At 40.8% G+C, this 18240-nt stretch overlaps 1 protein-coding gene across 6 annotated transcripts; it reads right to left on the bottom strand.

The window, feature by feature from the left end:
- Positions 1-403: 403 nt before the first annotated feature.
- Positions 404-16711, bottom strand: LOC122975343. 6 transcript variants are annotated; one of them, XM_044343740.1, is made up of 5 exons: positions 16400-16711; positions 5191-6422; positions 1279-4797; positions 1106-1162; positions 404-969 (listed from the first exon to the last, which is right to left on the bottom strand). In XM_044343740.1, exons 2-5 carry the CDS (start codon positions 6368-6370, stop codon positions 917-919), a joined length of 4809 nt encoding a protein of 1602 aa, XP_044199675.1. In that variant the 5' UTR covers positions 6371-6422; positions 16400-16711; the 3' UTR covers positions 404-916. The 6 variants fall into 6 exon arrangements, with proteins under 6 accessions (XP_044199675.1, XP_044199674.1, XP_044199676.1 ...); XM_044343739.1 differs by having other exon boundaries at positions 1279-5018; positions 5055-6422; positions 16400-16710; XM_044343741.1 differs by having other exon boundaries at positions 1279-5382; positions 6348-6422; positions 16400-16710.
- Positions 16712-18240: the final 1529 nt, after the last annotated feature.

Raw genomic sequence — 18240 nt, 5'->3', positions numbered from 1 at the left:
AGCCATTAATTTATACCTGAAAGGTGCCTTAATTTTTTATTTAAAAGGAATATTCAAGAGTGGCTTTAAGGTATTTCATCAATTTTGAGGGGTTTTTAAACTTAACTCCCTTAATTCATGCAGAACAGCCATTGAAGCATTCTGATGTATTCATTTATCCATTAATTATCTGTCCTGTAAAATTTACCCAGTAACAAAGCCAAAGCCACCACTGAATCAGCACCTTAAATGAAACATTGAGGTAAATTCATTGTATTTGGTTGGTTACTGGACACAGGTCACAAAATATTGTTCATCACAGACAGTGATATGTATCATGAAGAGCAAATGTAAGTGCAATATATGTTGCAATGTCTCCCTCTAGTGGTAAAACAGAAGTACATATGAGCCTCACAAGAATTGATCGATTTAAGATATTTTATGCATTTTGATATGAACATGTTAAAACGTAATACAGCCTTGCCCTGCACCTTAGAAAATGTGTAATCAGAGTTGAGTTTTCAAAGTACAAAACCACTCAACTTAAAAAGAATGATATAATATATTTGAAATAGCTGAAAAGTTTCACATTTAGACAGCTTTCTGAGCAAAAAGATAGACCAACTTAATGCTGAATGTATACATTCTGAGGTAGCTGGTAAAAAGAACACTGTTTGTAAGTGACACCAAAATATTCAAACACAATATTATCACAAACATAGTATGCATATACATAATACATATATACACAGAAACAGTTAAAATACAGACTACTCAGATTTATAACATGTATCAAGTAGACTGTTGTACTATACACAAATGCTTTGGAAAATCAAAGACTGAATTATTTACAACAGGTATGGTTGTATTTGCCCTACAACAATTTGTCCCTTTGGGACTGAAACAAACTAGATACATAGACACCGGCACCTTTGTCTCACTGATGGGGTCTTGGAGAGAATCTACACTTCTTCCGCTTCCTGCCAGAACCTACAAAGAGCAAGGTAAAAAAAGGGATTACACCAGTATCTAAGACCCAGATAACCTTGAGAAATTGGATAGTGTATTGGTTGACTGTTAAAAAATTGTTATGTATGAAACAAACCATGCTAGAGTAAATTATCACCTTTTGTTGGCGTTGCCAGTGAGTTCTCTGACCACTTGTAACCTCGACCGACTGATCCTATGGTAAGAATGAGGGTTATTCAGATTACATACATGCAAAATCACTTTTTGACATTCATTTGAATTTATTTAGGACAATTAAAAATACATTTTAAAGACTTCAAAAGAACACACTTGGTTCCCTTGGTGCTTCCCGATGTATGTGATTAGTCCACTGTTTGGCTTCATGTATGGACTTCTTCATCAGGGCTGTTGGAGGGTCGTAGGATCTGTGCCTCTGTCTTGGTGCCCTTTCATAGTGACTAGGTCCTGGCCTAGCTTCCCTCTGGGAATCATTATTCGTGGTTCTCAAGTCCTCCTCCATGCCCAGGCTAGTTTTTCGGTCTCTCCTGGTTGGGAAATAGCTGTTGTGCCAGTCTTGGATCACTTGTTTCCTTGCTGATGATTGTGTATTCACAGAGGATGATGGGCCTTTGGTGGTATGATGATGATGATCAGATGTTGAGTGGCTGCTATAAGAGTAAGACCGCTGTAGTTTGGATGAAGATAGATGTCTGGAAATAGGTGGACTCTGCTTTGATTTAGGAGGAGCCGAGGAGGCGGAGACTGCTTCAGACTGAGACCAATGTCTTGAGGAGGTTGAGCTTCCTCTGGCCTCAGAAAGTTGTCCACGTGTGGATGACAAGCTACTGGTGGAGGTGAATTGGCCTTCTTGGCTAGGTAATGATGGTTGCCTTGAAACCAATTTGGGTTTTGTTATGTTTGCTTGTCTCTCATTCTTTGTTTCATGAGAGTGTCTTTCCTTTGCAGGTTTTGGTTTGGATACAAATTGTCCTTTTTTATTTCTGTACAGATAAGGTTTATTTCTGTAACAGGAGTCACTCTTCTCACTAGTTGCAGTGGGGGTCTGTGGAACCCAAGTTTCATCTTTATCCTTGTTATGGACTCTAGAGTCTTTATAAAGCTTCAAATAATTATTGGGTTGAAAAGATTCCTCAACAACAAGGCGATGAATCACAGGATTAGTAACCAAACTAGAGCCCACCACCTTGTCTACAGACAGGGGCTGTTTCTCTGGTGAGTCTTCACATGACAGTCGGTCCACAGTTTCAGTTGAAGGTCCATTTTGTGTAGCAAATGAATCATTGCCACTGTCCTTTTCCTTCTTTTTGCAGAAATGGCCACTTTTAACCACTTTCTCAGAACCATGGAAAACTGTTCTCTCTTCTTTTGAGGTTGTTTGTCTGGTGGTCTTGTGTTGAATATGCTCAAACCTTGGTTTGGGTTCAATCAGCTGTCCACTCTTTCTCATAGTTTCATGAACTTTAGTCTGGTGCTGTGGCATTGAGAAGTCCGCAAGTGACAGTCTGGGTTTTTTAAGCTTTTCATTTGCAGTTCCATACTGAGTGTCCACAATTTCATCTGAACGTCTCTTTCGTTGAACATGAGGGGCATCACCACTGTCAGCTGACCCTGGCAAATATAATCTCTTCCTCTTTGCCTCTTTATAGTTATATCCACTTTCATCCTCTGTGTCAGAGTTCAGGATTATTACACTTTGCTTTTTTGAGATCATTTCTCTGTTGATCTTATGTTGCTCAAAGCCAGCACTGGCCTCAGTCAGCTGTCCACTCTTTTCAGTGCTGTGTGACTGTCCAGGGCATGCATCCTCCATCAGACCTTTTAACTGTGACTCTTTTGCTTTAGACTGGCGGTGTGGTGCTGGTAAGTCTGCAGATGGCTGTCTGTTTTTTTTAAACCTTTCTTTAACAGTCCCACATGGACTGTCCTCAGTTTCAGGTGAATGTCTCTTTTGTTGACTACATAGGGTGTCTCCAATGTTCACTAATCTTGAAAACAATCTCTTCCTTTTCACCTTCTTGTTGCAGTTGTGGTCACCTTCATCCTCTGTGTCAGTATTAATGATTATTATTTCTTCCTTTTTAGAAATTCTTTGTTTGTTGGTTTTGGGTTGAACATGCTTAGAAGGGTTAGAGTTAGAAGCTTCATCACTGTCACTCTCTTTTTCAGACACAGAATGATCTCTCTCTGGGGGCGGAGGTGCTGACCTCTTCAACAACTGTCTGGGCACAGTCAAATAGTTGTGTTCTGATGCAGATGAGTAATCACAACTGTCTTCAGTTTCACAGCTGTCTTCAGGCTCAGAGTAGGACTCTCTCCTCTCCTGGGGTGTATGTGGTTCTCCCTCAGAGTCCATTCCATGTTCTGGTGTGCTCCTGCCTGGTGCCACTTCAAAACAATTTCCACCCCGTGCAGATTTTACTTGTAGAAAAATCTCCATTGTGTCATAGATCTCTAAAAGGGTAGAATCAGAAGCTGGTACTGGTTTTGGAGCTGGGACATGTAAGGCATCGTGTGTTGGACTTGTGCCACCCTGTCTTTCATTGTCTCCATTTTCACCATCATCTCGCACAACTTCTTCAGGGCCATCCTGGTCTTCATCTTCTAGTCCAGATTTAAGGTCTGACATGGTTATAGGTATGACTAGGCAGTCATCATCAGTATCCTCCTCAGTCTGATCATCATATTTCAAAACATTGGAAGGACTATATGAAACAGAGTGGTTTGTTCGCCTTGCCATATATCCCTCCCTGTCACATTTAGGACATGATAGACCTTCAAAACCATCACCAGACAGAACAAGATGTGGACAACAGTGATATTGTGCTGCAAGTACTAGTGTCTTTGGTGAAACCTGTTTCTTTGGAATCAGTGTCTCAGCTGAAATTTTCTTCATCTGAGCCTGACTCTGTCTGTAGCCTTCATTTTCAAATAGTGACCGCTTATTGTTAGGTTCAGGTAGTTGTGAAAATGAAGGATTCTCAATCTGTGAATTTTCATCTTCACTTATTTCTTCATACTGTGGGTCTCCAAAACGTGTTGGAAAGCTTAATTCCTCATGCTCAGTTTTTGGTAGTTCTGTGGACAATGGTGGCACATCATCATCTGAAATGTCTTCATATTGTGGATCTTTTAAAAATTTCGGAGAAAGTACTTCCTCATCCTCACTTTCAGATAGAGGGGCCTGTTCTTTGACTTCGTTTTCAGAAAGTGCAACGCTTAAATCCATTGGTGAATACACAGAACCTGCTTCCTCCCTCGCACCTGCAAAACTTTGTTCACTTTGGTATGTAGGAATTGAAACTACATTCTGAATTTGATCAATTAATGAATTTGGCTTAGACAGTGCAATTACTTCGTCACAGGTAACACAGCAATGTTGTTGATCTTCAGTGTTTTTCTGTTTATTTGTATTTGCATTGTGCTTGTCAGTGGGTGACATGAGTTCAAATGTTTTGTTTTCAGATACCACTGAATCTGACTCTGGTGGAAGATCTTTTGAGACGTCAGTCACAACTTGCACACTGTCCAACCCTGCTGTCTCCGCTGGTTTCAGGCCTGTAAATCCTCTCTCTTTCACTGTCATGTGTTTGAGAGACCCAGAAACACTGGGCTCTTGGTCTATGTCATCCAACTTCTTGTTGGTATTTAACCAAACAGACCTCCACTCCTTTTGTGATGAGCTGCAGTTGAACATTAACTGGGTAAGAATGGAATGCCTTTCAGTCAGTTCATCCAAGGTAATTCCAGACACTGCGGTGAGAACCACTGGACACTCCTCTTCATTCTTTGTGCAAGTGGCAGCAACGTTCACCATAATCTGTGGATATTCTGTGGATGTAAAGAGATGAATGTTATCTATATCCCCATTCCAATATTGTTGCAGTATGACTTCAGAAAAGTTGTCCATTTCTGCAATAGTCTCTACCTTCTCCAGACTAGTAATCAGCTCCCTCAGTGCAGTTAATGTATAATGAAGAGTGGTCACTTTCTGTAAGGGCTTATCACACCACCATTTACTATGGAAACTTTCGTCATTGCTACTGACAAAAGTTTCATCTTCACAGCAGTCATCTGAATACATAAGTTTGCCATCACCAAATGCAGTCATAGTTACATCCAAGTGTTTTTTTATTGGTAAATCACTAGCTACAGATGCACTCTTCTCAACAGATTCACTTTCAGGAGCATGTTTTGAGCTTTTTATTGCAGAGAGTAGTGTACCTGTTGAATGGTTCCCTGATGCCGATGTAGTACAATCGCCCATCTCTTTAGACTTTGGAGTAAACTCAGCTTGCTTTGCTTTGCTGTCCGTTGAGCTATCCTCTTCAAGTTCTTGTCCAACTGCAGCAGTGCACTGCTCTTCCACAACAAAGTTAGGACTTTGCTTCTCCACATCTTTGTCAGATTCAGAGACTGTGGAGATAAGGGTAACACTGTTAGACTTTGACATGGTGCAGCCAGACTGGAGTGTGGAGTCCAGGTCGTTGGTGCTAAAATTCCCCCCCTTATTGGAGAGTGTGAGTCCCTGGCTGTCCATAATAATCTTTCTAAACTCTTTCAGCCTTTTTGAAATATGGTTCTGTATTTCTTCATCAGTAGGTGGTTTTGTTAATCCAACTGGCAAGTCCTTGCCAGTGGATGGTGCACCACTGAGAGAGGGAGAGCAGACCTGCTGCTGGTGGAGTGTAGGATAAGTTCCTCCTGACTGATCTGGGTTTTGTGTTCTAGTCTGTCCACAATTAGGAGTAGGTAGCGAACGTCTCATGTGCCGACTCTTGCGGTGTCTTTCATCTGATAAATGATCACTAGCAATGAGTTCCATGTTGGAATTTGTTTTCTCTGATGAAGAATGGGAGGTGGTGAAAAAGGATTTGAAATCTGGAGGATTTCCTGTCAGTAAGGATTGCAGCAGTGGGCAAGAACTCTGCCATTTGCTCTCAAGCACAGAAGAACGCTGTCGTGAAGAAAATGTTTTTGTCAGGACTCCAAGGCTGTCTTCCTGAAGTACTGCAGCATTTGTACTGGCCAAGAAGGCACCATTTCTCAGCTGCAGTCCATTATTTTTGTTCAAATTTGACCCTTCCAAGGAATTTCTACTAAAATTGCTCTTGGAACATTCCTTTTGTTGTCCACTATTATAAATGGATTGTCTATCAAAGTTCTCATTAGCAGATGTCCCAAAATAACTGCTGTGCTGTGCTGATGAATGAGAGTCATTAACGTTTCTGAGCTCCGTAGAATATGAAATGGCTACCATTATGTTTTGTTTTTCATTCTCAGGGTGAGCCACTGGTTCAGGTCTAACATTGTTGTCTTGAGGTGATGTAAGAGCACCAATGTTACTCAGGTGTTGGAATGCAGGATAGGCCCCTCCTTGCCTGTGTGGACATCCAGATCGCATCGCATGGGAAGCAATTTTTCAAGTGATGACTTCAGTTAAACGCTTCTCAGGTCTATGAAACAAAAAAAGAAAAATTAGTTGGTGGCTGGTTTCACATTTAATGAGATATACTTGCTTGGGGATGGGGGTGCGTTATTGTCTGCTGTAGAGTCTTTTCAGTTTACACACAACATCACTACAATGTATATGGGAGAGAAACAGGTAACAAGTCAGGGTAGATTTATGGTAGATCAGAATCGGATCTTACAATGTGTTTTCCAACCACATCCGATATCAAATGTGTTTATAATTGTTCCAAATGGCGTCACTCTTTTCTCACAGTGAAAAGCAGACCGTCACAGAGAGACAAAGGGGGGAGACGTGATTTCATTTAAAAACAGGGATGATGGTGCATATTTTCAGACAGTCTCTCTTGGAAGGAATCATAGAATTGCACTCTGTTCATGTTCAGCTGTTCACATAAAAAAAGTGTATGAAATAATTGGGTCATGAATGACAAAAGGAGAGCTCAAAAGAGAAGTTCTGTTTTGGACAGTTATAGAAATGGCCCTACACAGGCAGCCCAAATCCACCATTGGAAAGGTGCAGGGGGAGGGGGTTTCCAAAGCTATTTGAATAAACACAAGCATGCACAGTCACTTTCACCTCAGGCAGTAGCCTCATGTCTCCCCTTCCACGTCCCCCCTCCAACTCACCCAGTTTGAAAACCTCTGGTTTAGAAAAGTAAACAGCTAGTGGTATAACGGAATGTAATTGATCCGGGATCCATGAAGATCATCCCCTACGGTTCAGCACACATGTGACCCTCAAAGTAATTGTAAAATTTAGTGTCTCATTGGAAACAAAGTGAACAAACTGCTGTAGCTACAAGTCATGGACAGCATGTTGCTTACAGGGATTTTGAAGAGCAATGACCAAACCAGCATCTCAACGGTCCGAAGTAGACTTTAAAGTCAGTCTCTAAATGCTTCACTCAACTAGAGACTGAGGACAATCTCCCAGCTTTTGTTGTTAAAACTGGGTGGAAACAATTAGAGAGCTTAAAAAAAAACCTGCATTGCAGAACCAATCCAAAGTCTTTAGGACGACCCTTCATATTAGGGCTGAGATATACAATTCACTATAGAGGAGAATGGGGTGAGCATAATTTCCGGTAAGGTGTGTCCTCGACAAAATGTAAGGGGTGTAGGCCTGTTAGCAGCAGTTCTCGCCGCCATTCAAGCAACTACCTTGCATTTAAAAATCCCCAGATGATCAGTAAGCGGTGAGTTTCTGGATTGTCTGGTATCGCGAAAATAGGTGCATTACATTTGCAGGTATGTTTACATGCTGTTTAGCTATCTAGCTGTGAACTGACGCTAGCGGTGCACTTCCCCAGTGAATGTTTGGTGGCTCATTCAACAAGCTAAGATGCAGCACAAGATGTATTGTAAGACCATAGGCAAAAGTTCTTTGCTGTAAGTGTTTTACAGAATAAATGGGAAGCGAAGTTGGAAAGCAGTGTACTGTGTGTTCTTGGAGCCGAATCAGACCACCTTGGTAGCAAGTCTTCTCTACTAAGACAATTTAGAAGAATGCATTCCTTCATCTTCAGGAGTTGGTACCTCCTGATTAGACTTGTACCAATTAATTCACTTCCATTTATAGTCCACTGAATTGCAAAATTAAACATCAACAGCAATTAAGCTATCTGAACTCAGGGATTAAAGCAAAAAAAAAAGTCTTGCATGGGGGAAAAAAACAGTCTCCCTCATTCATGTGGACTGTTGGTGCAGCTGGGTGCTGCCCCTAACACCTATCTCTGGTAAAGACTGTTGATAGTTCTGTACATGTGTAGCCCACCGTTGTTATATGTCACAAACTGAATAAAAGAATGTAAACACTGTTTACATCTACAGAGAGGACTGGCCTTAACCCACATATACTCCTGCCGGGATTTGGACCAATTCATAACTTAATCAGGACCGGGAACAAAATTCAATTGCAACCTGACCTGGACCACTTTTGAGTGACACATGGTTAAATTTCACTCAGCTTTCTTCATTCAGCTGCCCACTAGTTAAAACAGTTAGCAAGGTTGTTGTGAAATGTAGGAGCTCCAGTTGATAATGTAAAATAGGGCTGTGTGATATGATCAAAATCTCATATCCCGATATAAGTCATTTTATATCCAGATAATTCATCATTTGCAAAGTACAGTGTTCTGGTCCACCTGTTCACCTTTTGCGTGGATTTCATTACAGTGTAAACTTACAGGGTTCATTTTGGGTATTTTCCTTAATGAAAACATATGGGAAAAAAACATTTTAAACTACGGTACTTCTATTTTCTTTTCACCTTGCTCCCATAGTACATGTATGATGCGTATTTAGCGGCTGCGGTACCATAATCTGGTGTTGCGGCACACCTCTGCAGGGTTGTATGGAGGTGCAGGGTGTGGGTGTGTTTATTTGTAACCCCTGTGAAACAATAAGAAAATGTTTTATTCCTCTCATTCACTAGCTTTCTCGCTACCACTGTTCGCTCTCCTCATCCACCCTCTAGTTCGCTTGACCACTGCTTTTCTCTGTCTTTCTCTCTGATTTGATTGACAAAACACGAGTGGACTAAGGGGCTTATGGATTGAAGCATCGACTCAGCAACTTTTTGGGGGCAGCCCTAGCACCTAGCTGCATCAGTCTCCACATGAATGAGGGAGACTGTTTTGTTCCCCCGTGCAAGACTATGATTTGTCTTTACACAGCCTTATGCATACAGGTGTACCGATGACAAGATTTTTGAATTATATCTGTTCAGTCTCATGTGCATCAGACAGACAACTAATAAACAGATGAAACTAGGGATGTCAGTTTCGGTTAATTTTGCTTTCGTTAGACCAACACCCATTAACCAGTAAGTAACTGATTAATTTTCAAGAAAAGTGGTGATATAGCTTTCATTTGTGAGAGCTCTCCAGCAGTTGGTGGTCAGAGCTAGCTTGTCTGCCCTGGTTAGCTGATCCTTCTTCACCTCAAAGTGATTTCAATGCATTTAGTCACAGAAGCTCTTGATGGCATAACGTACTCAGGTTTGAAGTATCAAACTAGCCCTTTCAATCCCTCGCCCTCTACCACACTGATTGGCAGCATATCCGTCTCAGTCATTCAGCACACTGGGCTCTGAGTGCTTTTAAAACATGAGTGACCTATGCTCAACCATGTACCTGAACAACTCCTGTGTGAACACAACAGTTCACTCACTGCCGCTGCTGCTGATCTGCTGAACTTGCTGCTCACAATATGTTTGCTCAAAAGATTAGTGCTTTGTCTGTAGCGGCACTTCACAACTGACATGGTCTCGGAACATATGAGACAAACTGATTTTGAACTGACTGTGGAAGTATTTGCTTTTCCACGCATAAATACGGTCATTGTGTATCAGGCTCTGAGTGCTTCCAAAATGCAGGTGGCCTACACTCAACAATGTACCTGAACGCCTCTTGTATAGACACTCACTACTGCTGCTGATCAGCTAAACGTGCTGCTAACGCTACGCTTTGTGTCTAGACACGAGGTAAGAGTGCCCATTCTTCATTAAAAGCTCTGTTTTCACTGTCTAGTTTTCTCTTTTTAGAGCACTTTTGTCTGACTCATGTCATGCCCGGGTCCAAAATCAACGTTTCGGCTTACCAGCCAAGGTGGTAAGCTGGTAGAGATTTGCAGAGATTTGTGAGTCAGAATAGCCAGAAAAGTATGCTGGTTTACATACTGCAAAATGCGACTGGATGTAGTAGGACATCCTGGTACCTTTGTCATACTATATTTGACATACAATGTATTGGGCAGTGTTTCCCATAGTCATTTGATTGTGGTGGCCCGCCGCAATAAAACTTTGCCCACCACAAATTGATTTTCTATTTTTGAAGCTGCACACCCCGCTCTTGTATTCTCTCTCGAATACATTCCCCAACAGATGCAGACACACCTGCACTGTGATTTGTTCTCCCCGCGCTGCACACAAACACCCTCCTCTGAGCTTTTACCTTGCAGTCACGTCACGCCATCTACAGTTGAGAGGCACAGTCATGCTATCTCCGCTTATAGACTTAAACCCTGTGGCTAGACAGCAAATGCAGCATGAGCAGCACATCAGCAGAGCAGCAGCAAGTGCTCCATCTTTACCGTTTAAAACAACCCTCAGGGCCTTTCGAGTATAAATTTCTGAATTTATGAGATGTACTTGAACGCACCCTGAAGTCTCACACGCTTTGCCACACAAAGTGCAACAGATACGCTCTCATTTCAATCTATGCAGCTGTCTGCACCGGCTCTGTGCAGGCTTGCTCACGGGCGTAACTGTGACCTGAAGCGTTCATTTGTGCTTCAAGTCTGTTTACCTCTGTTTTACGCATCACTACAGTCATGTGTATTGGACTCTGAGCGCTTCCAAAACGCGGGTGACCTACGCTCAACACCGCACCTGCACGCCTCCTTTGTAGACACAATGCTTCACTTGCTGCTGCTGATCTGCTAAATGTGCTGCTAACGCTATGTTTTCTGTCTAGACATGGGGTAAGAGTCTACTGTCTACTTTTCTCTTTTTAGAGCACTTTTCTCTGACTCCTGTCATGCCTCGTCTCTGGTCTCTCACTGACATGCTGGAGTCGGTAGAGCCCTGAAGCTCTGCCCTGCCCCTGCATATCGGCGCCCATGTTAAAAAAAAATCCAATTTGTCAAGCATCAAGCGCATTATCAATACTTAGTCAGACGACGGACGCTACAATTATAAACTGACAGCGTCTGCTCCAGGACTGTCTGCAGCGGCAGGAGAGTCACAGCAAAAAGTAGCAGAGTGAGACATCTGTTCTCCATCCTGCTGCTGTAAACAAACGTCAGCTGTTAGCGAGCAGCTGCTCTCATGTCTCCCCGGGTCTCTGTGCTTGTTTTCGGCGGCAACTCTCCTGCTCTCTGCCTGCTCATCCTGCTCTTGGTGTGTCTCTCTCTGGATGGCAAGCGAGTTGCTCCGGTTCTGGTTCTAAACGACGGTCGTCCTCTGGCTCGTCCCCGTCTGTGTGCGCTGCAGCCCGGCTGATCTGCTGGCAGCAGCCTGAAACCCGCCGTTACTAATTCTTAAATAAGGGGAAGAGCTAAACTAAAAATCATATTTTCAACATATTGTCAGACATCGGACATACACATCAGAAAGCAAAAGTGTTTATAGCTGTTCCGAACTACCACACTGGTAGGCGGGGGAAAAAATCTACTAGAGAGAAGCAAGATGGCATCATCATCATTAAAAAATGGAAATATGGGGAAAATGGTGCACAATTCACTCAATCTTCCCTGCAAGGCATTCATAGTTTAGATCAGTACCGGTTCTTACAATGTGCTGGCACATGAAATCAAATGTGTTTATAGTTTTTCCAAATATGCATTCTCAAAAGTGGAGTGAAAAGCCGACCATCATAGAGAGGTGAAGGGGACGGGGGAGACATGATATTCAAATGCGGGGATAACAGTGCATATTTTCAGACAGTCTCTCCGGGAAGGCAGTCATAGTGTTGCACTTGGTTGTTGACATAAAAAATATATAGTATCAAGTATAAATTTGTGTCATGAATGAAACAGTGCCTTTAGCTGGCCGAAAACAGCGGGGCTGCGTTGGTGGGAGCATGTTCTTTAAAAGGTACCAGTGAGACACTGAAATACAAACAACTTCACAGCAAAAGTTGGGCCTGGTTCACCTTTTTGGCTGGAGGACTCCTCTCTCACACCATGGATTATTATAAGAGCTGGATACCAGACCAAAAATGGCACCCATTCAGTCCAATAAGAATTGCTCAGCTGGCACATATGCCAAAAAAAGTTTCAACCTTCCTTCTGGGTTTGCATCTGCGTTGTGCGGAAGCCGTGAGTTCCCACTTGGCCCATAGACGTTACATTGTGATGACATCACAGATTTTTTAAAAATCACTTTTCGCGGCTCGAGGAAAGTTTTACAAAATATAAAACCTCCATGGATCAAAAATTCATAATAGAAAGAGTTACCCTGGACGTCCCGCTGAACCCCGTTCAAACATCTGGCAGCTAATTCCAACTTGAGCACATTTACGTGTTGAAGTGCATGTTTGCACACTACTATAACATTGATTTAGAATCGTATACGAGTCCAAGATGACATGATAAATAGTAACAATAGCAAATTAAATAGTGGCTGCTCAGGTAGCCACTATCCAAATTTGGCTATGACCAATAATAAGATGGGAAGGCACCATGACAACACTAAGGACCAATAAAATTGATGGGAAGGGTCAGGAGATGTATTCTCATCTAATGTATATATGACGCTGTACTGTCAGTCACTTTTCAGTTGCTCTGCGCAGAGTAACTCAGGAATAACTTTTCGGTTTACCTGCCACCTTGGCTGGTAAGCTGAATAGTTAATTTTGGACCCTGTTTGCAAATTGGTCAAGTAGCAGCTCATTAGCCCTGCTGTACCATGGTATCACCTAGGGACGTACCAATACATGACTTAAAGTTTGGTAAGCCCCCGTGACCCAAATAACTGCAGTCAAATAATCTGTTGTTGCACATCCTGGGGCCAGATGTATAAAATTAAATTAGATAGTAGATAGTAAGATTCATGACTTACTATACGTGTGCACAATGACGGAAATATATACAGACATTTTTTGCATCAGATTTATAAAACCGTGTACGCACGGTCCCATTTTATCAATCTCAATCATTGTGGAACTAGGCCCACATGCATGGAAATGATGCCTCCTATGGTCATTAGAAGAATGATAAAATTGATCACACAAAAGTAATTATTAAGTTTAAAAATTTGCCTTTGATTGCCATTTTACAGATTGATGTGTAAATGCATTACATTTAAATTAAATACATCACACAATTAGTGCAGTTGGTTACCAATTTAATGTTTGATTTAGATTCCTTCTCTTGCCTTATTTTTCCATCTCCATATAACATCATATAACCCACAGCTGGCTTTACAAACACTGGTCTGAAGTATACGTGAGTTGTGCACATTCTGTTTTTATAAATACTAGTTTACGTGTGGGAAATGGTGCACGTTTTTTATGTACATCATTTATGCATCTGGTTCAAGTTCTACCTGGAAAGTCTTGGAAGTATCTTGATCTTTGCCTGTTAGCTAATACATGCTGGTCAGGTTAGTTGGGGAAAAATATATCATCATCATCATCATCATCATAAGGGAACACAAAATGAAGAAGCCAGAGCATACGACCTCACAGGGGTTGAACTTCTCACCTTGCTGCTGCATGTTCAGTACTTAGTCGTGGATTTAAAAAAGACCTACATACCTACGCATTACAAAATAAAACACTTAAAATAATGTCCTACACCGTAAAACTTCATTTAAAAACCATCCATCTCTCTCCCCCTCTCTCTAAATGCTAGAGTGAGAACTGAGAACACGTTGTCTCCTAGAGCAACATCAAATAAATGATTCGTAATTGATAATCAATAGCCTAATTAAAGGTTAGGTAATATTCATAATGGCAACCACTATCCTAAGTATTTCCAAATGGGGCTTTTTAGATTGGTCGGAGTGCAAATCACTCTCTGCGTGGCCGAGTTGGGTTGTGACCTCTTTGCTATCATTACCATACGATTGTTTGTTTAAGCTCAACCTACATTTCAATCAATGAAATTGTGTGACTCCAGTCCATCAGGCAGTACATTCAGTGCAGCGGCAACTCATGAGGCAGACAGCCATGATAGTAGCCATTTTTTTCTTTCTTTTTTTTTTTTTTTAGCAATCAAATATTAATTTTCACAATTAAATGTCTGTTTTTTGGGTTGTTTTTTTTTTTTTTTTTACAATGATATAATTGAATTTAGAATATTTGTTGGCAGCCCTACTCTGGACACATCTGGCATTACTGATGTGTGGTCTGCAGTGCAACAGACTTGAAACCAACCAAAGGTCAGTGAAAGAAACTAGGTCAAGAACACCCTCTCCTGCAGCTGTAACCACATCGAACAGTGATGTCAGCGTGTACTGAACACAGCCAGAGTACATTTCTGCTCCACTGCAGCAATTGAGGACTTCAACCACTGGAGGCCAGCAAAAGCAAGGTATTCAGCGGATGTCACTTTTTTTTTTTTAGGATGACACAGTACAGGAATGCTGAAACCTATATACCACTACCACCTATACCACTAAAAAAGGTCTTACATAGCTAGAGGTAGGTTTTGTCTACATAATTAAACATTTAATTAGGGTAAGATGGAGGAAGATGCCCTTAACACCTTTTTAAAAAAGGCCAAGTTCATTTAGTGTTGATGATTTGAAATGAGGTTTAGCTTTAAAGGGTTTAGGCCTTTAAGCAAAATAAATAGTTTTTCCAATGTTGTGAAGACAAAAATAAAAATACATAATTATTGTAGATTATAGTTACATTCTTCACTGATCTTTTTCTTTTTTTTTTTAATCTGAAAGCTAATTATAGTTAGCTTAGGTTTTGCTTACAGCAAATAAGCTATCAAATGATGGGTTGATTTTATGTCCTTTCATTAAAACATGATGTAATGTCTTAGTTTTCCAGAGGTCCAGGTAATTGTGTCTTATTCATTTTACACAACAAAAATCGGACTGCACTGAAAATATGGTGGTGGTGGTGGGGGGGGGGGGGGGGGGTGAACTCGGGGCATTTTGTCCCAAACCACACTAAAAGTTAATTTTTTACAACTATCATAAAAATCAGGGCTTTAAGATGCCACCAGAGCAACTAGCTGCAGGCTCTATTAACCAACCCCCCTCCCTCCCTTCATGCCCTGCACTTAAATAAAAAAAAAAAAAAATTAAAAAAATTTATTTACTCTTCCTCTTCCTTCACTTTCCATCCTGTCTCTGCCTGTAGTTTCCTTTCTGGTCCAGCTGAAGCAGGAAAACAAAACTGGGAGTCTTCATTTTTATTCTCTGAGGCGTTTCCACTCAGACAGAGAGTCTGAATTTATTCGTGAACAGGACTCAAGGTCAACCTGATGAACTTTTACTTCCTGAGTGTAAAAGTCTAGATTTAGATCTAGTTCAGTTGCTTCTTTCATAAATTCAGTTACGTATGCATCTTTATATTATTTTTCCATTGTTCAACACAGGCCATTTCAGTAAAGGCATTAAATATATATGTATAACAATAGAACAGAGAGAATTTTGTTTTATTTTTGTGCAGCACTTTGTATGCTGGATGTTTTAGTGGCGTCACTAAATTCTTTGTTGTCGCCTTCAGTCCAAAATTGCGGAGGCGCAGTTCTGTTGCCTGCGCAAAGCAACGACCAGTTAACTTTCGTTTCGCATCAGAGGAAACTGTTTGGACTGAAGTTTGCTGGATTTGGACTTTGAATGGGAACAGTACTACTTGGGCTGCGACTGCTGCTTCACATGTATACAAGCACACACCGGAACGCAGATTAAGAGAGGAAGGGTAGTGAGGTTAGTTAAAATATGAGGGTCTTGACACGGTGGGCATCTTCCACATTCAAAACCTTATATGGTCGTGTGTGTCTTTATCGTTCAGTTTTCCAGCTGCAATTAATAAATCTAAGATAAGGAAGGCTATGCTAGTCCCGCGTAAATGAAACCGTCTCAAACGGGTAAACTATCCCAGCGTCACCAAATAGTTCAAAAATCAGTTTCCTCGATGATTTAAGGAGCTGACTCGGGGATCATTTTAGTTATTGGGGTTCATCAATGACTATGTCGAGCATAAATGCATATGGGGCCCGAGAAAGCAAGAGAATACTAAAAGTACTAGTGCCTTCATTTCAGATAACATCGGTTTAAAAACGCAAACGGTAGGTAAAAAAAATAAATAAAACGCCGCCTGAGACCGTAAATGAAACTTAAAACTGCGTCACATAAACCGGAGATACTGAAAAATACGGTAAAATACTGCCGTAACATCACCCAATACATAATATTGTCTTACAGTTTGTTACAAATACAGATTCACTGAGAAAAAGTTAAAACCCAAATCCTCTAACGCCCAACATTACTTACCAAATCTTAGCGTATCACTGCATCGAAAGGTTGTTCTCAATACTCCAGCTTCCTCGAGACCGCTATGATGCTACTTGAAACGTGAAAACTCCTGTCTGAGTCCGGTGAGTAAGATCCTCCTCATCTGAGAGATATCCCACAGGAACGCTTGTTATCCGTAATCGTTCACGTTTCTGAAGCAGAGAAACCGGATTTGAAGATTCTCGAGGATATTCCCGCTGAATCCGTAATCCCGATGTGTTGGGTGTCTTCTGAGGTGATCGAGTATCTAGGCGCGTCAAAGTTTAGTGACAGAAAATCAGTCGACCGGATCATTTATATACTGTTGAACAAGCGCTCTGATTGGTGGGGGTTTTTTTAGGGGAGGGGTTATCGTAATAAATCTCTGGACCTCATTTTGAAGATGTTTCTGCAGATGTGCCAAATCAGCTCAAGAAAAACTTCTCTCTGGTGTCCAAAACAAATCATCAGGAGTCAGAGCTCAGAGCAGTAAAATGTTCTTTAATGAACATGCAATAAAAGAGAGCAGTTTGAAGTGCACACAAGGTTCGCCAGAAACACTCTGAGCGCTCCTTCTTTTATACAGTTTGGCTTACATAGGTCACGCCTCGTCCTACCCCTTCATACTGGCCAATTACTCAATTAGAAATTCATTACATCAGCTGTTAGGATAGGTTTTATCCAGACATGTCCAGAGACATTTCCTTTTATTTTTTAAAGGCTGTTCAGGTTTATTTTACACTATTATTTCCATATCCCTCCTTTTGGCCTTTTTTGGTCAAGTTATTCTTGCCTTTTTTTCACCCTTATTTCTTTATTCTCTCTTGACGTTATTTTTTAAAAATAATGAAGTTTAATACAAACACACTTAGAATTTCATCAAGTGCACTGAGTGTGATTATCTTCAACATATTACATGCCCTTACATTAATCACAAGATTTTGTGAGGTGTACATATAATATCGCTGGTATAATGCTTCATAATAATAACAATTCAACATACTTCTGCTTAAAGCTTATCATATTAATAATCATCATTTTGCATTGCATTGTGTTTCCTTCAGCACATCACAAGTCTCTAAAATTACACCACAGGGTGTGTATCATTGGATGGAGAGGAGTTAGACACATGTGAGCTGAATAAATTGTGCTAAAAGCGCTTCAACTTTGAATATATTTGCTAAAGAATTCAATTAGGTTGTGTATCATAAAATGTGCTCTCTTTTGTTAAAATAATTGAATGTTTGAATCTGACATAAGACTAAATTTCAGTACTCATGAATGTATTCACTGAACTTTTTTTTTTCCAGCAGCTTATCAACGATTGAACGAAGGAATCTACACAGATATAGTTGGCTTATTCTATAGTGGATTTTTCATACAAACACACTCCTGTTTAAAACTTATCATATCAATAATCATCATTTTGCTTTGCATTTTGTTTCCTTCAGCACATCACGAGTCTTTAAAATTATACCACAACCTCTTATAGTTTCTCACAGAACAAAGAAATGATCTGTGATGAGCCAGTGTATATTATCTTAAACACCGTGTTTCCCCTAGAATTTTTTTCCAGCCTCGTGGTACGCACCGAAAAAACCCTAAAGAGAGAAAATGCACTGGATGGCATATTCATACAGTTGGCTTGAGTCAGATGGCGCAGCAGGCAGTCTGCAATTTATATTGGCATTCAATTTTTTTTGCTTGGTATATTCAAGACTGAAAACAAAGTGATCACAAGGAGAGGATGACTTAATAAGCTGCATTTATGACATAAAAATAAGCTGCCCCTCTCACTTCTCCCACTTCTGTCCCTCTCCCTTCCTCCCCATTTGTATTTT

This window comes from Thunnus albacares, chromosome 23 (assembly GCF_914725855.1).
Source record: "Thunnus albacares chromosome 23, fThuAlb1.1, whole genome shotgun sequence".
NCBI classification, from domain to species: Eukaryota; Metazoa; Chordata; class Actinopteri; order Scombriformes; family Scombridae; genus Thunnus; species Thunnus albacares.
The sequence above is the reverse complement of the archived record's forward strand: the minus strand, read 5'-3'. Positions and strand labels throughout refer to the sequence as shown.